The 22,453-nt window shown below is 41.5% G+C and overlaps 1 protein-coding gene across 2 annotated transcripts in view; it reads left to right on the plus strand.

Moving 5' to 3' along the window:
• Positions 1 to 477: 477 nt before the first annotated feature.
• Positions 478 to 22,453, plus strand: part of lrch3 (leucine-rich repeats and calponin homology (CH) domain containing 3) — a 67,592-nt gene continuing 45,616 nt past the window's right edge. For both annotated transcript variants that reach the window (XM_060923193.1, XM_060923194.1), the window contains exons 1-4: positions 478 to 799; positions 20,682 to 20,826; positions 20,955 to 21,081; positions 21,551 to 21,656. In XM_060923193.1, the coding sequence (XP_060779176.1) occupies positions 553 to 799; positions 20,682 to 20,826; positions 20,955 to 21,081; positions 21,551 to 21,656 (625 nt within the window). In that variant the 5' untranslated portion in view covers positions 478 to 552. The remainder of the gene's footprint in view (positions 800 to 20,681; positions 20,827 to 20,954; positions 21,082 to 21,550; positions 21,657 to 22,453) is intronic.

A 22,453-nucleotide genomic window follows, 5' to 3' on the forward strand; every position in this document is an offset into this window, starting at 1 on the left:
CCACTGCTCTGAGTGTGTGCACTGCTTCAGATGGGTTAAATACAGAGGATGAATTTCACTGTGCTTGAAGTGTGCATGTGACGAGAAAAGGTTAAAAAAAAGTGCCTCCTGCACTGCGTTCCTCCGCCGAGTCACGCGTGCACTCATTCGTTTTTGTGTTCTTGGTCTCAGAGCTGCGCGCACGAAACAGACAATACACTTTTTACAGAGACGTTTTAATGTTATTCTTTATTTTTTTATCCAGTTGAATATTTAGTGTACAAATGTATTTTCAGCTCTTAAAAATGACCGAGGTGGCCTCATAGCTGGCTACGGCCATGGTTCAAAATGACAGATTTGTCCATTCATGTTGTACCATTCTTCGCTCTGTGAGACCTTTCCAATATGGCGGATGACCGGACGTGTTGCTCTATGCTAGCGCACGCGGCTAATTCGGTGTCCAGCTTGTTTTAGCCAATCCTCGTGGAGGAGACGGAAACGTGTCTGAATACTGGTGGGAAAGGAAAACAAGGCAGGGACGAGCAGGGAGAATCAGTGGGAGTTCGCTGTGTAATGGCGGCCTCGGTGTTGCTCTCTGCGGAAAGCACCGTGCCTGGATTCGCTGTCGGGGGGAGCAGCGGTGTGTCAGGGACCACCGGGAACGGATTAACCGTGCCGGGACCTGCGAGTTGGAACCGTTCCCTGGACCGGGCGTTCGAAGAAGCCGCGGCCACCGGCTGCCTCAACCTGAGCGGCAGGAAGCTGAAGGAGTTCCCGAGGAGCGCCGCTACTCACGACCTCACCGACACGACCCGGGCCGGTACGCAGCTTATTAACGCGTCCTGCGGTTTAAATTAACAACTCGAGCTGTTCTAATCTCACCCGGTTCACATTCAAGCCCGAATTTATCTTAAAAAAAAAATTAATCGGGTTGTTTACTGTAATCGAGCTGGTATGCTAATTAGCATTAGCTCCATTCAGGGAGTAAACACGGGTGTGTGCTCGGGCTAAACTTTACGTCAGGGTTTGCAGATTAGCCAGTTAGCTAACTAGTGGGTAGTTTATTTCAATAACTAGCGATCCAACAACGGTTAATATCCATCACTAGAAACGTCAACTCTCTTTTTTATTTTATTTTTGTTTAGCACTTCCACAATTAGCTACGAACTAGCATACCTGACTAGCCTGTGCTATCTGACAGAGGTGTTTATTAGCGTGAGGCTAAATCCTAATAAAGTCCTTATTCACTCTATATGTGCACTATATAGGGTATGAAACAATGACGTATGCGCTCTATGTAGTGCACTTGGTTTGTACGTCGCGGTTATTTGTTATTCTTCCTTTAGTTCAATTCAAGCCTGTCAGATTTGTCATAACTTCAAACTTGGCTGGTATTTCGATATATCGGTTTTTTTTTAACAAAATGCTTAAAAATAATCATAATTTTTAAAAAGTGTTAAACGCGGACATTCTGCCTTGTTAGTTAATTAATTATTAGTTGTTAATTGTTTATTTTTATGTGTAAACTGTTGAATAGAATTAAAAAATATATATTAGGGATGTGTCGATCCGATATCGGATATCGATATCCTGGAACATCATCGTGAATGTGTTGTACATGTAGATGATGATGGTTTGAATTTCTGAGGCGCTGCAATCTGATTGGCTGTTGTCACGTCCCTGTGCTGTTATGCAAATTAAACTTGTGATGTAATAAATCTCTAGATTAAACTCCAGGAAGTTTTTTTTTAAAGCATAACAAAAACCTTTAAACTGTTATGTCGTATTTTTATTTCTGACTTTAAAAAGAAAGTAAATTTCCGTGTCCAGGTCTGAACTTTTTCTTCTTTTAAATTTTTGACGCTGAGATTAAAAATTCTGACCTTGCGTTCAAAAGTATTTGGTGATCTAGAAAAAGCCTGGTGTTTGAGATTTAAGTGTTTAGTGTTAATGTTAATTGTGAATTATATCCAGAGTGTTTTTACGTGTAAGTGAGCAGGGAATCGGATCAATACTCCATACCAATATCGGTAAACTTTTAAAAGAAATCCGAAAGAGAACCGGCAGTTGTTGTGGTGTGGGAAACTGAACAGTCACGGGCTTGTTCCTGCACGGTTAGCTTGTTGCCCGAGGCTGTTCCTCTGGAAAGTCGCATTAACACTCTGTGACTGTGTTTAACTACAAACTGGGCGTGTTGGAATCAAACAAAGCGCTTAATGACTTCATTACTGCTTTGTCTTGCTAATTGTCGCTCCATTTTCTTTAACGGCTTCCTGAAAGACATAGTTTTCAATTCTGATCGAGCGTCTCGTAAATCCAGATCTTTACTCGGATTGTAGACGTGCTGAATGGAATTATTATATTCCAAAAATCAGATTTTCATCTACAATCTGATTAGACTGTGTGCATACATGCCTTCTCGTTAACATAATTGCAATTATGCAGCATAAATGTCATGAATATTCAAATGGATGTTGCGTTGACTGTAAAATCTGATGTTATGTGACGATGTCAAACGTTTCGACATAATCAGCTCCAGTCGACTGCGAAAGAAATAATGATGGGGTCCGAGTCTGACTGTCGTCTGATTTCCAGGAGATCGAGATGGAGATGTGACCAGTGGGTGGGACTTGTGTTCCAGGAAGCATTTGATTGGACAAGTGTCGGATGAGTCGGCAGAATTTTTCACCGTTTCATGTAAACTTAAAATAAGAATAGCAAACACGTTTTTTGTGATGTTCTGGTTTATTTGCATTTATGCAACCAGGAGTTTTTTTTTTTTTTTTTTTTTCTGCAGCATGATGCAGTTTTGACTGGGTGGGGCTTCCGGTTTTATTCATCAGGGTTTGATTTGCTTGTGGAAAGTGGGCGTTTCCCAATCAAAAATGGAAGAACATGAAGAAACAGAAATGGGGGAAAAATGTGATTTATATATTTTTGCTCCGTCCACAATTCTTACGTGACACAATCTACAGACTTCAGGCCCCGCCCACACACATTCATATACTTTTGAAAATGTAGCTTTCTTCCGTTACCATCCACACAAACAACATTTTCGAAAAAAAATTCCATCCACGCGCAGGGCTTTCCACTAAGGCTCATACTAGCCAGCCATGACAAATAAACACAAAATAAACTCCTGTGCACGCAGTTCCCAGGATTAAATGTATTTTCCACAGACCATTTATTTATTCACTTTACTCAAATACAAAGTAAAATGGAGGTAAATCTTCTTTCTTTTCTTGCGTATTGCATCATGAGGCGTTCCTGGCTTGTAAATCTCTTATTTTCGGTGCATGACACATTCACGCAGCTGAGCATGCTATGAATTAACAACGACAACGGTCTGCAGTGGGGCTACACAAACACTCAGCCAACATTTCTCCATTTGTGTATGAAAATACACTCCAACCACTCAGTTTGGCTTCATTTACAACCAACGGTGTCTTTTGATGCCAGCACGTAATTGAACGAGAGAAGACTGGTTTACCGGAGACAGAATAACCGGAGACACATCTCTGCTTCTGTTCCCTCCGACGGCCCCGACACACTACTGCCTCCGCCGAGTGCGCGCGCGCACACACCGCATGTCGGGGCCGCGGATGAGTTACTCTCCCTTGATCAACGAGTTGGCGGGCAATTTGTGGTTATTATCGGTACAAACAGCTCGAATCGCAACTTAAATGAGTGCGGTTCAGTTTGACATTATTGTCAGTCCGTTAGATAAACATTTAATTTTATTAATCAGGGATGCCAACGGCGCGCCTTTTGGCGGATGCCGCCTTTTTCACGGCTGAATCGCGCAGATCCGATTTTTTTGCTTTAGGGGGGGCGTTAGAGTGTCTGATTATAATTTCATCAAAGCAAATTCTGTATATAAGCAAATGCTGTTACAGTCCATGAAACATAGGAAGTACAAGTATGAGAAGAAAACAGTAAATCAGAAAGCTGCGCACGTTTGCAGCTTTCTGATTTACTGTTTTCTTCTCAGACTAATGCCGCTTTCCCACTACCAACGCGGTTGAGTTGGGCTGAGCCGTGCCGTGCTGAGTCAAGCTGAGTGGGGCTGTTGGAGTTGCATTTCGACTACAACCGCACTGAACCGTGCTGGCTGGAAGTGGGTGGACACATTGGGTGGAGTTAGCGAAAGTGGGTAGACGTCACATGATGTCGTTAGGCGGCGCAAACAGTGACATCAGTGACCTTTTAAGCGGTAGTCTCACGACCCGGATAGTAAACAATAAACATGGAGGACATGGAGTCGTTAGTGTTGCTGGTCTTGGTGCTGTGGCTTGTTGTCACCGACAACGCCAACAGATACTGGCAAGAGCGTATAGATGAGGCGAGGCGCATAAGGCTTCATAATTCTCGTAATTCTTCTTCTTCCGGGTTTACGGTGTTTACAGATCCCAGCGTGCTCGCGGGGCGTGTGTGGGCATGTGAGGACACTCCTCCTCACCAATCAGTGCACAGGGGAGTGTCTGCTCACGCCCCTACCCCCACTCGGCTCTGTTTGGCTCGCTTCAGCCCTACTCCAAAACCGTGCGAGTTTTGGGTGCTGAGTAGGGCTGAAGCAAGCTGAGTCATGCTGCTCTGAGGTAGTCGAAACGCGAGCCGTGTCGGGCTGAAGTGAGCTGAAAAAGGGTAGTGGAAAAGGGCCATTATACTTCCTGTGTTTCATGGACTGTAACGGCATTTGCTTATTTAGTAATTTTAATACAGAATTTACTTTGAAATTATAATCAGACACTCCAACGCGCCCCCCCCCCCCAAAAAAAAAAAAAAAAATCAGATCTGCGCGATTCAGCCGTGAAAAAGGCGGCATCTGCCAAAAGGCGCGCCGTTTGCATCCCTGATTAAAATCGAAAATTAATATTTAGAGCCTGTGGGCTACAAAAATAATAGTCATTAAAGTAGCCGGCTGGACTTAATTGTGTAGTCGGCTGTATGGCCGGCAGCCGGCGCTTGTGGAAAGCCCTGCACGTGAAAACGTAAAAATGGTTTGAAAAGGCTCACGTGATCACGGTTACGTTAAACGTCTTAACAACGTTAAAGAGCTGCGTGTCGAGAGTGAGAGATGACGGAATGAAGGAAAACATCAACATGGCTGACCGATATGAGGATTTCTGGTTCGGCTATGTTCATAAAACACGATGGGATAGCTGTGTTTTAAAAAATGTTCGTAAACGTATGAGGTCGTTCGTGGAAGAATCCGGATAAAACAGTTTACCATAGATTAATGCACAGTCTGAACAAGTACACGCGCTAACAAGGTTTTAAACAAAAAACATTGTGGGCGTGGCTATACAGGACGATATCGTAGAGCCATTTTACAACAAATACAGAAACCGCCGCCTCGGATCGCGTGTTTCCTTCACAAGTGACCTGTCGTTATCTTATTTAAATTATTTTTAATAAATAAATTTTTTAAAAATCTAATAATTCCTGAAATGTAAAGAAATACATTTTCTGATTTATAATTTCCAAATGATTTGTTGTTGAAATTTACATGAAGTCACAGGAAATGATTTTCTAAAGTTTCCTATTTGGAATGATTTTTTTTTCTTCTTAATTATTATTATTATTATTATTTTATTACTGGATTATAAACATCCACTCGGTAGAAGTTTTTATTTTTTATTTATTAGGTATTTCATTTGTTACAAATAGCTTTAGTTTTTTATCAAATCAAGTTTATAAATTAGGCGGAGATTTGTTCGGATTACGAGATCTGCGAATTCGTGTGATGTTTTGTTTAGTTTTTGAGTTATGAAAGTTTTGGAAATGTTATGGTTTTCATTTTTCTTAGCCATCGTTGCTCTGGAGACGGAGACAGATCCACCGCTCATCACGCGAATCTCATCACAAACTATTGTAGTGTTCAATTTTATATTTTTTTTCTTAACGATTTTTAGTGTGAATTGGGGCGGCGCAACATAAGCGTATCACAATTCTCAGAAACAGTTTATAATAAATTATATATTTCAGTTTGTAAACAATAATAAAAAAGTGTTTATTTTATTTCACATTTGCAAAATTATCATTTTTAACTTAAAAGAAACTAAATTAATAAATTAAAAAAAAAAACAGTAAAAATGGTAACATTTTTACAATTTTAAGCGATTAAGTACAGAACTGTAATGTCTCGTCAGTCAGGTTTTGTATTTCTCATGTTGCATAACATTGATAATAATTATATTTTATTTATACCTATTTTATCACAATATTGATGATATAACAATGGTATTGCCCAGCCCTGACACTAATCACACGACTCCTATCATTTAAAACCACATCGTAAGTCCGTCACGTTTCCTCTCGCGCGTCGTTATCGATCGTCGTATAAAACGTGTCGTCTCAGCGGTGCAGGAAATTGGACGTGGCCTTCCAGCTGTCATGGGAGAGAGGAACGGCGCTCCGAGGAACGCGCGAGGTTTAAAGGAATGTGGAAATTCTTGCGGCGAGATGTGCTTTAAAATAGAGCTGGATTCCTGCCGCAGTGCGTTTGTTTTGGTTTGTTAATTATAGGCTGGGTTGTGTGCGAGGCTGCGATTGTTTCCACACGGACGTGAGCCGACGAAGACGTCGAGCTGGAGGGTTAAAAGTATTGGCACGCTGTATAATACAATGATGTATGATAGTATCGATATCATGATCAGTGATTATTAGCTCTCTTCTCAGGTACGATGATACCTTTTTAAAAATAATCATTACACACTGACTGGAAGCTGCTCATGTGGTGCTAAAACTTTTGTACTATATTTTTCGAAATTGTAAAATTAAGAAAAAAGAAATTGCAGGCGGTGTTAATATTTTATTTATTTTTTATTATAGCCATGTAGAGAAGTCTGTGTACGTATATGTATTAATATAGACACAAATTAAATATAATAGTTTGTAAATTATATTTAATTTAAATGTAGGATTATTTGTAACTTTTTTTTTTATGCAACGCTGTAATCATAAAACCGAAACGCTGATTAATCCTGGTCGATATGATGACGTTTCAGTATCGTGATAAAATATATACATTAATTTTAGGACATATTGTGATTTTTTTTTAATAATAATATTATCAGTAATTCCAAACTGACTGGAAGCAGTAGGTGTGATGTTGATATGTTAGTTTATCTTGATTTCTAAATAAAAGATGATCTTGATGGGTTCTTCAGGTTCTCCGATTCGACTCGGGTCTTTCTGCAACCAAGTGTTTTTGTTTACACGCACAACGGACCTTCATTTATTATCCTCCGTTGTTGTAAATGCTTGCATCAGCTAATCGCTGAGTTTCTTCGTACCCGTGTGTGTACAGTATGTTGATTAGCTGTAAAGTGCTTTCCTGCCGGAGCTCATTTGCATGCAGTGACGCCCAAAAAACACCATAAAAGGTAAAGTGTACAGGTAGATCAGAGCATGAAATAAACAATCGGGATAAAGAGAGAGACAGAAAAACAGAAGTGGAAGTTAGTTTGACTCACTTCTGTGCTAATAATAATAAGCGAGTGCTAAATCTGTTAAAACAGACAGACCGGTGCGTCCTCCGTTTATACACTGCCATTTATTTTATTTATTTTGACCTTTTGTTCATTTTAATATTTTTAAATTAATGCCAATGAAATAAAGCGACTGGTTTCCACTAAATGTTCTCGATGGTGCCTTTCGTCCCTGACCGAGTGAACTAGCATGAGGATGTGTTTTTAATCGAGGCTCCAAATAAAGGTGATGAAGGTTTTTGAGAATTCCCAGCCTTTTCACGTGACCCTTAAAGAATAAATCCCTTCGTATCCACTTTAATAAACTCTCCGTTTGTCTGCATCATGAACGTCGTGCTGTAAGTCATGTTCGTGTCCGGATGAGCGAGAACATGCATCACATCTCCAGCAAGAACAGTCATGTGATCATGGACTCATGAACAGACTTGTTTATACGCCATCGCTTTATTTTCCCAGAGGCACATTTTCACCAGTCGCTTTTCTTTACTCCAGTTTCTGTTGAACCACGAGATCAGAATTTACCACAAAGCTGTGGGTTTTTTCACTGAAACAATTTACATTCAAACTCGCACACACACAAACTTCACACTTAAATTATAAATATAAAAAAAGTAATATAGTATAAATCCAAGTCTACTAATACGTAAATAATTTAAGTTCCAAAGCACTTATTTTCCAAACCCACTTCTGGTCTTTGCCCCATGTTACAGGATCCGATATTCCATAAGCTTTCTCCAGCATCCGATCCTCCGGGTTTTGCCGATTATCTCCAGCTGTAACTCTGAGCTAATATGTACGAATGATTATTTACACCCCGGCTTTCACAAAACTACCTCTTTATCTGCAGAGTATTTAACATGTAAGACGCCGGATCGTGATGTTTATTTATACAGAAATAATCTACGGCATGAAACGGATTTACCGTTAGCACACTGGAGTGGATTAGTTTCTTATAACTGCACGCTCTGGAGTGTTTTATTCCGCTGACACCACAGCGATCTGTGAGGGATTATAGTGTTTATTATTCAACATTAAGGCCTCTGCATGCTCTTGCGACAAGGCTTTCGCAGATAGCTTTTCGCAGACAGTTGTAATTTATCGTTGAGCGGGGAGTAATAGGCGTGCGCGATGTTATTCACCGCCACAACGCACGGGGGCGCGAAGTCGCGAAATCGCTAGGAGTAGTTGGTGGGTGTGGTTAGTGGAGTGTTTATCCTCCGGTTACTTATAATGACTAGAACTGGAGTCGTATAGATGTACGTACTTCCTCACTTCCTCGATCAACCGCTCTTCGTGCTGCTCCATCTTCGCTCGTGTTTTTAAAAATGCCGGTCGTGAAAACAAACCAGGAAAGTAGGGAAGCGGAAGTGCGTGTACAGCGAATGTAGAGTGGACCAATCAGAGCCCTCTTGTCTGCGACGCTGTCTGCGAGGCTTCTGCGGTGGTCACAATTTTTGGGAGGTGCGCGCAGAGCGTCTGCGAAGGGGGGGGGGGCTACGCAGACGCCATCTGCGACGCTGTCTACGAGGACTGGGTTGTCAGCATAAATTGGCCCTTAATGCACTTTTTAATGGTTTATCGTGAGAGTTAATGTTGTAGAACATCTGAGAGACAAGTTAGTCCCTGTTCTCACTGACATTAAAGCTGCAGTAAACAGTCTGTCTGTCTCTCTCGCTCTGCCTGTCTGTCTCTCTCGCTCTGCCTGTCTGTCTCTCTCGCTCTGCCTGTCTGTCTCTCTCGCTCTGCCTGTCTGTCTCTCTCGCTCTGCCTGTCTGCCTGTCTCTCTCGCTCTGCCTGTCTGCCTGTCTCTCTCGCTCTGCCTGTCTGCCTGTCTCTCTCGCTCTGCCTGTCTGCCTGTCTCTCTCGCTCTGCCTGCCTGCCTGTCTCTCTCGCTCTGCCTGCCTGCCTGTCTCTCTCGCTCTGCCTGCCTGCCTGTCTCTCTCGCTCTGCCTGCCTGCCTGCCTGTCTCTCTCGCTCTGCCTGCCTGCCTGCCTGTCTCTCTCGCTCTGCCTGCCTGCCTGCCTGTCTCTCTCGCTCTGCCTGCCTGCCTGCCTGTCTCTCTCGCTCTGCCTGCCTGTCTCTCTCTCGCTCTGCCTGCCTGCCTGTCTCTCTCTCGCTCTGCCTGCCTGCCTGTCTCTCTCTCTCTCGCTCTGCCTGCCTGCCTGTCTCTCTCTCTCTCGCTCTGCCTGCCTGCCTGTCTCTCTCTCTCTCGCTCTGCCTGCCTGCCTGTCTCTCTCTCTCTCTCTCGCTCTGCCTGCCTGCCTGTCTCTCTCTCTCGCTCGCTCTGCCTGCCTGCCTGTCTCTCTCTCTCGCTCGCTCTGCCTGCCTGCCTGTCTCTCTCTCTCTCTCGCTCTGCCTGCCTGCCTGTCTCTCTCTCTCTCTCGCTCTGCCTGCCTGCCTGTCTCTCTCTCGCTCTGCCTGCCTGTCTCTCTCTCTCTCTCGCTCTGCCTGCCTGTCTCTCTCTCTCTCTCGCTCTGCCTGCCTGCCTCGCGCTGTCTGCCTCGCTCTGCCCGTCTCTCGTGCTCTGTCTCTGCCCGTCTCTCTCTCTCGCTCTCATAAAAAAAATAAAAAATGCAGCCTGTCATTTCACAGAGAATTCTGAAAGCATAGAGATTTTCCTGAGCTGCGAAATGTGACCTGTTAAAGCTCTGACACTGGAGACTCCTTCCACAAATGCTACATAAACGTCTCCTCACAAAACCCGTCACCACTCTGTTGATTATATGTTTGACTTTGTTCAGCAACACGTTTTAAAATTGGTTTATTATTCATCTTGGGTTATACGGAGTTTCTACCGTACACGTCTCCGTGTAGGAGCTGTTACTATGGAAACGACAACGCGTTAATTTAAACCTTCCATTCGTTCCTTCCAGCCGGAGCTAATTTTCCATTTTGTGTTCTCAGAAAAATTACTGCTCATGTTCTGACGAATCAGATCAGAGAATTAAACTGTGCTGTGGTATTGAGCAGACGTAAAGCAGGGGGAAAAGAACTCGAGCGTTGTGCTGTTTTAGGAAAGTAATCATCGATGAAGAGGTGTGATGAAGCGGCTTCCTGTTGCTGCTGTTGATGTTGATTATTTTCCTCTAACAGAATGACCCAGAGTGTTTGAAGTAAAAAAAAAGGGTCACATCACCTGAGAAAGTTCCAGCTTGTTCCAAAGCGCTGACACTGGAGACTCCTTCCGTAAACGGAAAACTTCCGCATATTAGCATTTGTTTTTAAATCTGTTTGTTTGTGGTGCGTCTGCTGTACACATCCCTGTGAATGAGCTGTTGCTATGGAAACGAAGTATGAGAGCGAGAGCATTAATCGGAATAAACCTGTGATTTGGAGCAGAGCTGCTGGTAAAGAGAATAACTGATGTGATACAACAAAGGAAGGGGAAATTAACGTGGTGTAAAAGTGTCATTTTGGATCACGGGGGGAAATGAAGTGGAGAGAAAGAGGAACCGGGACTAAAGCGATGAGGTCTTGTACACAGTGTGGTGTGTTTGTTTGTTTGTTTGTTTTTATCTGCTGCCCGTCACACGACAGGAGTTTTTATATTTTAGCACAGCGAGTATTTTAAATCGCTCCTTGTATGACCACATGGTGCGTGTGTGTGTGCGTGCGTGTGTGTGTTTTGGACTCCGTGTTTCTTCCGCACATAAACAATGCATCGTTGATTTTTCTTTTTTTTTTTTTCCATCGTTGTTTTTCTTTTCAATCCTGAGCTCGTATCTCTCATGAGTGCTTCATGGCATGACGTATTCAGGAAAACTGTAAACCTTTGAAAACAATGAAATTAAAGGAAACAAGCACTCATAACACCGTTCTCTCACATCACATGACGTGGCTTCTTATGAGGTGTTTATGAAGGAGTCATATTTTTATCTCGACTAAAAGAAGAGAATAAAGTGTGATTTACATTTCGTTTCGTTTCTGGAATCCTCTCACTGATGCTGTTTGAAGGTCTGAGTGAACGGAGCGTTTACTCGTCACGTGGTCAGACAACATTCAAATTCTTCTATTCAGTGGATTTAAATTCTCTTTGTGGACTGTAACTGATTATTTAAAGCAGGCGTCTTGGTTGCACCACCGTTCAAGGAGTGAGGATTTTCAGATATTCAGATCTTATGGAATCAATTTTGTGCCAAAATGTTCATACAATACTTTTGAAATATCAAACAAAAACGATAAATCAAAATAAAAAAAAAAAAATAATAAATAAAAAGTGAATTTTTTTTTTTTTTTAGACTGGCAAACAAATTATTTGTGTAATTGTGCAAAATATCAGTCTATTACTCTTCAGAAACCTTTTATTTTTAGCCTCGGTCACAACCGGCTGTACGTGCTCCTACGGCCGGTCTACGTGCAAGAAACGCACGGAGGGTGCGTGTGTGACGTGCTGATTTTCGAGCCGCAGACCGGCCGCAGAGGTTCTTTGTCATGTCAAACAAACTCTACGGGCGCTTACGAGACAAACTTATGGCCAACGTGCGTCTTTCTCCATGAACAAAAAAAACGCAGCGATTTGGGAAACGCCAAAAATTGCACGGCCAAAAAACCGTACGTCCGGTTGTGACCTAGGCTTTTGTTCCGCGTCTTTCTCAGTTTTGTTTGCCGTAATTTATTTTGGTTGCGATTCCAGCTTTCTCGTTTGCGCTCCCTGACTTTTTGCTTGCAGTTTTGGCACAAACTTCCCGTGTGGGCGGGCTGTCCAGGAATGCATTCCCATTGGCTATCTTGTGTTTGACTGACAGCTACACTCAGCCATTCCCTACTCGGATTCTGGCGGACTGTTTGACGAGTGGCCGATCCATTGACGGTAAACAAGGATCGAGTGGACTTCAGTGGCGACTATGCTACTCAATTAATTCAACAAAGTGTAAGTGCGGGACAGATGTGCTGCAGTAGTGCACATTATGCAGGTGTTTCGTGGCAAGTCAAATGTTAGACTTTGCTCCACTACCCAATATAATAGCTGTCTTGCTAACGTTAAGCACGCCTGCGTAATAGGCACTACTGCAACACATACAGCACATCTGTCCCGCACTTACACTTTGTTGAATTAATTCAGTATCATAGTCGCCACTGAAGTCCACTCCATCCTTGTTTACCGTCAATGGATCGGTCACTCGCCAAACAGTCCGCCGGAATCCGAGTAGGGAATGGCTGAGCGTAGCTGTCAGTCAAACACAAGTTAGCCAATGGGAATGCGTTCCTGGACAGCCCGCCCACACGGGAAGTTTGTGCCAAAACTGCAAGCAAAAAGTCAGGGAGCGCAAACGAGAAAGCTGGAATCGCAACCAGAATAAATTACGTCAAACAAAACTGAGAAAGACGCGGAACAAAAATAAAAGGTTTCTGAAGAGTAATAGACTGATATTTTGCATGATTACACGAATAATTTGTTTGCCAGTCTAAAAAAATTGACTTTTTTTTTTTTTCTTAAATTTTGATTTATCGTTTTTGTTTGATATTTCAAAAGTATTGTATGAACATTTTGGCACAAAATTGATTCCATAAGATTTCAGATGAAACTCACGATTTAAAGGTACATGCTTCCATGTGTCCTTTACGTTGGCGTGGATGTTCAGTGCTACATCCACTAGAGGGCAGCTCAGAGTCGAGCGGTTCTGACGACAACAAACATGGCGCCGGAGGAGGGCATAATAATGCACGAATTAAGAACGAGTAAAAAGCAGAGGCAGCGTTGTAGACTGCAGTAAAACTTCTTTCTACATTGCATAACCTCTTCTGAAAAATTCTACCATTTAAAAAATGTATTCGTCATGGTTTTGCCTGAATTATTGGCTATGCTGTCACCATGAGTTCGTCCATAAAGAAGGCTCCGCCCATATTCTTATACATATTTAACGTTGAGCACAAGTAAGCCTTTAGAAAGATCCCTGTTCATGTTCACGAAGCTCCGCCTCCAGGATCTGCAGTGTCTATAAAATAGACGACAGGAGGCGTGTCCAAACACAAAGCATTCGGGACCGGAAGTCTGTTTTCCAAATAGGTTTTCTGGACGATTTAAAAAAATAATAATAATAAATTTTGCTAAGTCCCCAGATTAATCAATTAGTTGTTTATTTTTTGTTTCATCATGTTCTACATATCCTTCAGGGTTTTTTTTTTTTTTTTGGGGGGGGGGCTATTGCACCTTTTAAGCGCTGTTATGTTTTAACACGAGAGTTGTGCACGCAGGGGGTGGAGTTTGACAAAAACAGAAGCACGTTCCAGCTACTTTTTTTTTTTCATGATGTCAGATCAAATGAGGATAAGGATCAAGTCCAGCGCCACCTTCTGACAATTTGATGTCCCCACAGTCGTATTATCCTATTAGTTTTGGATATAAATACACCCAAAAACGCTATGAATGAACACACACACATTTACGTCACTATTAATGAATTCATCATAACGAGGAGTGAAAATTCTTTCGATATTAATTTATTATTGGAATTAAATTTTCTGTGTAAGTGTAGATGATGAGTGCTCGGTCCTTCAAACCCTGGCACGGAAAGAGCATTGATCTGATTCTGGCAGTGACAATTTTATTAGTTTGATAAATTTAAACAAGCGTGATCGTCACCGACATCCCGCACACTACAGCCATTTTGCTAAATTGATTAATTCAGCGATTAATTAGTGCCGTAAAATATTGGCAAGAAACATACTAGACTTATATGAGATTTATTTCAACACTTGGAGCATTGTTCACGTTCATATATCATCATCATTATTTATTTATTTATTTATTTTATCTCGGGACGGAGTCCACCGGGGGCGAGGTGTTGTTTTCGGTCGGGTTTGTTTTGTTTGTAAACAATGTTACAGGAAAATGACTGGACCAATTTTCATGAAACTTTCAGGATAGTTGGTCTCATTGAACTAGAGGTCTGCGCAGGACAGAATTTTCAGTCCCGCTCCCGCCCGCGCCTGCCATATTTTGTCCCGCTCCCACCCGCAAATCCCGCATGATGCAGACGTTCGCGTTATTTCTCACGAAAGTTCTTGTCATTGGCTTGGGGAATTAAACACGCTGAGCTTAGCTGAGCTCTCCGCTGATCGATCCTTCACCTAGCGCACGTAGCGAGGGTGCGCGTTGCCAGGTGGCATGCGCAGCTGAGGCTTTACAGAGATACCCAACACACCTACCAACATCTACAGTGCATATTAAGAATATTGTACATTGCACGTAGCTTATCTGTCACTCCTCACATTTACATTCTAGGAAACACAAGTAGGCCTATAAGAAATTAATATAATTTAAAGACACAGTGTGATGGTGCCCCGCCCCCTACTTTGAGTGGATTTGAGCATAAATATCTAGTGTGAGCTTCACTAGAGGAGCTCTGCTCTTCTGCCATGATCAGAGATCTCAAGAGCGGAAAGGAATCGGAAACATACGTGAGATTAGACCACATCCGCAAATTTGGGCATCTTAAAATGTTTTTATTAATGCCAGATAAAATATCCAGCACATTATATATGATAGACATAAATTAATAATTTATAAATTTTATTTTAAACACGTTTTTAGTTAGCGGGACTGCAGCTCATCACCTCTCCCGCCCGCTCCCGCATCGTGCACTCCCCCTCCCGCCCACGCCCGCAATGAGCTTTCAAAATTTGTCCCGCGCCGCACTGCTTTGCGTCGGGTCCCGCGGGAGTGCAGGGCTCTACATTGAACCTCCAAAATTTTGGGTGTTATCCGGTCATGGTCACCAAAAAGATTTGAAAAAAAAAAAAGCTCTGAGCTCAGACTGCAGGAGCGCTGCCTCGGAAAGACCCCTCCTACAAAAACGCTGATTGGATCATTACCTGCTTCATTTGCATACAACGGATTTTGGTCACACCCACTTTTAAACCCCATTGATGATAACTTCCCTGCTCTGTTCATTTTATTATTATAAATTTTAAATTATAAATAAATGGACTAGACTAAAGAAATCGCTTTCAGACATGTTTATGCTTATTCCAGAGGGAAAGCGTGTTCCACTGAGCTCTAGCGCCGGGCCATTTCCGGGAAATAAGAGTTTGGGTCCCGGCGACAGCGTGTGTGTGTGTGTGTGTGTGTCAGCCTCGGTTCGGAGGTTTCAGTTTCAAAACCTGTAAGAGTAGAATAATATAAAGTACAGACACTTGGTATATTTTACTTCTGTGATTTTTATCTTGCCAGGGATGGAGTCCACCAGGGGACGAGGCATTATGGGGTTTTTTTTGTTTGTTTGTTTTTAGGAAATTTTTTTTTTTTTTTCATTTTTCGGTCCATATTTTCTATCCCTAAATTTTCTACAGGTTTGTGGGCGCTTATGTTGAAAACCCAGTCTCTAATGCTTCTGCTCAAGACATATCTGGCAACCTTGAAATTATAAACCACACACCGGCGATGTTGATGATCAGAATGACGACTTAAGCATGCGTGTAACCCGACTCCGAATACAACACTTTCTCCTCCGTGTAAATATTGCTAACTTTTAGACTTAACTCATCGCTCCTGAATAACGTATTTTGGTTGGGTATTTTTCTGGGTATATTAACGCGGTGAAACCGATTGTACTTCTCGTCATCATTGCGATATCCAGCACGTTTAATGGATAAGAAGCTAAACGCATCATCACATCACATCAGAGCAGAGCAGAGAGGAAAAGAGAGGATAGAATGGAAGAAGAGGAATGAAGTCCTTAGAGGTCGTCAGGAGATTATCGCAGTGCTGAACGTGTACAGACATGACGCACCTTGGCTTATCAGTGGGGAATAAAAACAAACCTGAGGAATGAAGTTTTGTTTCTTACAGTGAAAATTTGATTTGGAAGAACAGAGAGTCTGATTGTATCCTCCGGCTCGGTTAGTTAGACGTCGCAGTCAGCTGCACTTCCTGTCCTGCCGGATCTCCACACAGCTGCATGGCTATAAATATAAATCCACTCAGGCTGGAAAAGGCATCATAAAAATCCCCAAAAGCGTGCAGGGAAGGAAAAAAACGAGTCATGTAACGACCTGAGAGATTACGATTACAATATCGATATCAGAACATCGTGAGACTGATATATCGACATCACTTTTCTGAGATTTTGTTGATTTTCTTTGTGCAACTTTTTAAAAAATTATTTATAGTTAAAGTTTTCTTCTTTTTTCAATACTGCTGGGTTTTTTTTTTATTTATTTATTTATTTATTTTGGAGAATAGATTTTTCCATGTATATTTTTTTTCCCCCCATATTAAGTAAGTGCTTGCTGTAGGGGGCGTGGCCAAACAAGTCACTTCTCCTGAAACACATCATTCAGAGGTATATTTTGTTATTCTGCGTTTTAAGTGTTTGGTTTCGGCATGAGACGACAGAAAAGAGAAAAGTCAGAGCTCTTTCTGGAGAGTCGACCACTGCAAAACTTATTTTCCGATCATCTTTGATGATGTCACAGTGTTCCGCAATCGCAGTCGTATCTCATTCTCGTAATTTGAGTTCTGTGATGTTAAATTGCGCCACTTCTATACAAAGTGTGTAATATGGGGCAGGTTTATAATGTAATATAATAATATAATATAACTCGTCATATATAAACATCACTGGATATCATGGCAGCGTGTTGTCACGTATCGTGTGTTATCGTAACTCGCTGTTCTGGAATTTTCTGTGGAAAGAGAAACGACACATCTGCAGCTCATGTGCGATCAGTTTACTTGAACTAACACGCAACAGGTGAAATATTCAGTAACCGCTCAGGAGATCATAAATCCTGAACCTTTCTGAACAAAGAGAAAACACGTCACACGCGTAACTCGACCCTGATGCTGTCTCTTGCTGAAGAACCTCACGATGAAAAACATTGATTCCAGAATTTTTCTTATTGACTCTCACATCAGGAAGCTCTCTAAGTGTGTGAAGGGGGTGTGTGGGTCTGTTTCACATAAACGCTGGGAAAATGTTTTCTCCGCAACTTGGATTATAAATGTTTTTTTTTTTTTTCTCCTAAAATGCTCAATTAATAAAATAATTAAAATAAAATATTTAATTTAACAACAAAGATGATTAGAGTTAATTAAAGTTATTTCCTAAAGTCCCAGTCTATAAAATAAATGATGAATAAAAATATAATCTAGATATTTTTTTTATAGTGAGTTTAAAAAATCAAAATGCGTTTAATTATTTCCTAAAATCTCAATGAACGAAATATTATAGAAATAAAAATATATTGCAGAATTTCATGCAAAAATTAATTAATGCTTTTCATTATTTCTTAAATCTTGGTCAATCGAGTAAATAAAATTAATAACTGATATTATTGAAATTGCAGGCAATATGTTAAATTAAAAAGTTAAACTATAATATAGAGAATTGAATGCAAAAATTATTATAGTCAATTTAAAAAGTGAATGAATATTTACAGAAATCTCAGGACAATAAATTAAACTATGTAGTTTTTAAGATTTGAAATATTTTCTAAAGTCTCAATTGATAAAATGTATTTAAAATAAATTATACATGGTTGACTTGAAGTTAAAAAAGTGATTTTTTTTAAACACTTAATTATTTCCAAGTCTCAGAGAATTAAATAAAATTTAAAAAAAAGTCTAAAATGTATTGTAGAGTGAATTAAAAATGCTTGTCGTTATTTCCTGAAATATTGCTGAATATAATTTTAAAAAGTGATCTACTTTAATATGAAAATGGATTATACAGTAGAGAGTTTTTTAAAAAGTATTTGGAATTATTTCCTAAAATCTCAAACAGCCTTTAAAACAACTGAGAAGTAAATTAGGAATTAGAGGAAAATGAGTAAATGGGGATGGAATTTTAAAAAGAATAAAATAAAATCATGAAAATTTGATTGTTATTAACTTTAGGAAGACTCTAAAATCTTTTTTTAAAACTTTACAATCTATATTTATACTGTTATGTTTTTAACTCATTAGAAACCATTTCATTTCCTTAGGGTTTTTTTTTCTGCCTGAACTTTTTGTTTACAACTTTAAACTTTCAGATTATTTCTTAAATTTCAATAAATCAAATACCCAGAAAAAATAGATTTAAGGCAAAAAAAAAAAATGTACGAGTGAGTTTGTTTGTGTATTATATAACGTATAAGACAAGAAATTACAAATATAAAAAATACATATAAAAATTAATACAAAAAAGTTATATATTATTTAAAAATAAAAATGTAATTACATGCAGTAATTCATTATAGAGTTAAAATGTTAATTTTGTCCTGAAGTCTCAAATTAAAAGTGAAAAAACATAGAACAAGTGTTTCCAGGCAAAACAAACCTGGCCTGGTCACACTTACGATGAATATGAAGGAAGATATCGCGAAAAAACAAATCAGTCTCCTATGGGTCCATGTGGCTCCTGCTTATAAATAAAATAGTTTTCTGATCCCATGTCCATACAGTAAATATAGTGTGTGTGTGTGTGTGTGTGTGTGTGTGTGTGTGTGTGTGTGAGATTTACCAGCTGGGAGGTCCGTATGGTGAAATACTGTGACCGAGGTCTTGAAAGTACTGAGCGAGGCCCGTATTCAAGGCCGAGGTCACGGTATTTCACCATACGGACCGATCTTAAGCTGGTAAATAATATATTTATTTTTTTCTTTACCAAATTCTAACAGAAAACGAGAGCGCCCGAAAGGGAAAACCGAGCCGAGCCGCCATTTTGAATCCTCATTCACGGCTGTAATGCAAATGGCTTCCTCCTCGGTATACAAGTGCACTTCCATGGCAGGAAAAAACTACATTTTGCCGCCTATGTCGTCCCCTATTTATACAAATAGGAGTCATTCAGGATTCAGCCATGTTTTTGCTCGGCGTTAGCAACAGTTAGAGGTTTTTAGCTTTCTCCTGAAATGTTTTCTTTTATTTCTTCTTCCTCAGGGTAGTAAAACTCGCTTTCGCTGTGAACACTGTCGTTATCGCTATCCACGCTGTAAAATTAATGCTATTCTCCTGAGAAATGCGAAAATAAATGTTGACAAAAATTGCTATGATGTTTGTTGTTGTGAATGAGCGAGTCGCCAGAGGTCCGTAACCAGGGTCCGTATACGGACCCACTCGCCAGCCAATCAGAGCGCAGGATTTGATGGAAACCAGACCGCAAAAAATATATATTTACTCTGAGGCAGTAGCCACAAAAATGAAGCGTAATCCAAAAATGAACAACTTAAAAATCACAGAAGTAAAATATACCAAGTGTCTCATCTCATCTCATTATCTGTAGCCGCTTTATCCTGTTCTACAGGGTCGCAGGCGAGCTGGAGCCTATCCCAGCTGACTACGGGCGAAAGGCGGGGTTCACCCTGGACAAGTCGCCAGGTCATCACAGGGCTGACACATAGACACAGACAACCATTCACACTCACATTCACACCTACGCTCAATTTAGAGTCACCAGTTAACCTAACCTGCATGTCTTTGGACTGTGGGGGAAACCGGAGCACCCGGAGGAAACCCACGCGGACACGGGGAGAACATGCAAACTCCACACAGAAAGGCCCTCGCCGGCCACGGGGCTCGAACCCGGACCTTCTTGCTGTGAGGCGACAGCGCTAACCACTACACCACCGTGCCGCCCCAAGTGTCTGTACTTTATATTATTCTACTCTTACCTCTTACACTTTTCCAGACTGAAACCTCTGAACCGAGGCTGACACACACACGCTGTCGCCATGACCCAAACTGTTATTTCCTGGGAATGGCCCGGCGCTAGAGCTCAGTGGAACGCACTTTCACTCTGTAATAAGCATAAACATGTCTGAAAGCGATTTCTTTAGTCTAGTCCATTTATTTCAAACGGTGAACCGAATTGTATTCACTCATCGGCCATTTTAATCAGAACACGTGTATGCGCAGCGTGCGACTGTTACACTCTTACGGCACGATGATGTCGTGGCTAGCGCCTCTATATGAGGCAGTAGACACAACAAAACCGATTTTTACCTTTCTGGTGACCTTGACCGGATGACCCTCAAAATGTCGGAGGTTCTATTTGAGACTAACACCCATCTCTCCTGAAAGTTTCATGAAGACTGATCCAGACCTTTTTCTTGTAATATCATTTACAAAAAAAAAAAAAAACCTGACTGAAAACAGTACCTCGCCCCCTGGTGGACTCCACCCCGGGCGAGGTAATAAAAATGGATTATAGAGCAAGCAAAAAAGTAATAAAAAGAAACACACACTAGTTGTTTTACTCTCCTGGTTGTGTGTGTGTTGTATAGATCTGTCGCGTAACAGACTGCCTGAGCTGCCGGTGGAGGTGTGTATGTTCGTGTCGTTGGAGAATCTGAACCTGTACCAGAACTGCCTGCGCTCTCTACCTGAGAGTCTGATCAACCTGCAGGCTCTCACCTACCTGAACATCAGGTACGCACACGCAGAGGAGTATTACATATTACAGGAGGCTCATTACTGTGTCTCTCCGCCTGTGAGAATGTGACTGAGTGAAAGGTTTTCACTGCAGTGTGTGTGTGTGTGTGTGTGTGTGTGTGCAGTCGGAACCAGGTGTCCACTCTCCCTGCTCACCTGTGCAGTCTGCCTCTTAAAGTGCTCATCGCCTGCAACAACAAACTCGTGTCCCTGCCTGAAGAACTGGGTCAGCTCCGACAGCTCACTGAACTGGTGCGTAGTCACATGATGCCGAGACCACACCCACACGATGCATTCCAGACAGAACCACACCCACCTCCTGGTGACACCTGAAGGTTCTATTATGCTCAGTGCTCAGCAAAACTTGTAACGCCCTGATTCAGACCTTCATCCGTTTATTTACTTCATTTATATTATTATACAAATTATTGTATTGAAAATAATAAAATATTTACTGTATATATTTTAATATTTAACTTTTTTGTTCTTTGTTTTGTTGTAATGTTAGTGCTGTATCTCAGTAGCACTGAGAGTGAGACAGTGTGCACCGAGAGCACTTTTTTTCACTGGCTGGAAATGTTTGTGTATTTATCTCTTCTATTTGTCTGCGGTTTTGTTCCTGTCTTTCTTCTCCATTTTTTCTCTCTCTCTCTCTCTCTCTCTCTCTCTCTCTCTCTCTCTCTCACACACTCGTACACACTGTGTGTGTTTCTGTCTCCAGGATGTGAGCTGTAATGAGATTCAGACGTTACCTGCGCAGGTGGGCCAGCTCGAAGCTCTGCGAGACCTAAACATTCGCAGAAACCACCTGGTTCGCCTGCCTCCTGGTTAGAGCTTGTGTATCAAACACACACACACACACACTCTTCGTCAGCTCCAGAATTATTGGCACCCTCGGTAAAGTAAAGGGGTGTTCACACGGCACATATTTGCACCGATGTATTTTGTTGCGATATATCTTACACCGGTGTAAATTTTGTGGAGCGTTCTCACACACGTCACAAACCTGCTTACTAGAGAGAAGCGTGTTAGCACCGGTGCAGCCCCACTTGCGTTCACACGGCTGTTTTTGCGACTGTGCTATACGATAGTAATAATGCGGAAATTAAATATGCGCATGCGTGAAAATGTACTTCCTTTTCCCGGTTGTCATGGCATCACCAAGCGCCGGGAAAACAACGTTGTTGTTTTTTTGATATTCGCCATTTTAGAAGCGCAAAATACCAGGATGCAAATTATGCAATGCTCGTATGTAATCAACTCTCCTCACGCGTAGCGAGTCTACCCCTGTAGCGTTCAGACGGCCCATTTTATATCGGTGCTGCCCCGCAAACTAGCATTTACTCCGGAGTAAATTTCTTAAACCACCTCCCGAGCAGGGTTAGATTCGCACCGGTTTAAGCAGCTTTCAGGGGCGACACCGGTATAACTTTGTACCGTGTGAACGCTCTACCGGGGCAGCCCCGGTGCTACACCGGAGTAAAAGTTGCCGTGTGAACACCCCTTAAGTCACAGAGGAACACTGTGAACACACTTCAGTTACAAAAGTTGTACAGGTGCCAATATATAAAATCCACTTTCTGGACGAAGTTAAGGCCAATTTATGCTGACAATGCAGTCCTCG

This window comes from Neoarius graeffei, chromosome 6 (genome assembly GCF_027579695.1).
Source record: "Neoarius graeffei isolate fNeoGra1 chromosome 6, fNeoGra1.pri, whole genome shotgun sequence".
Taxonomy (NCBI): Eukaryota; Metazoa; Chordata; class Actinopteri; order Siluriformes; family Ariidae; genus Neoarius; species Neoarius graeffei.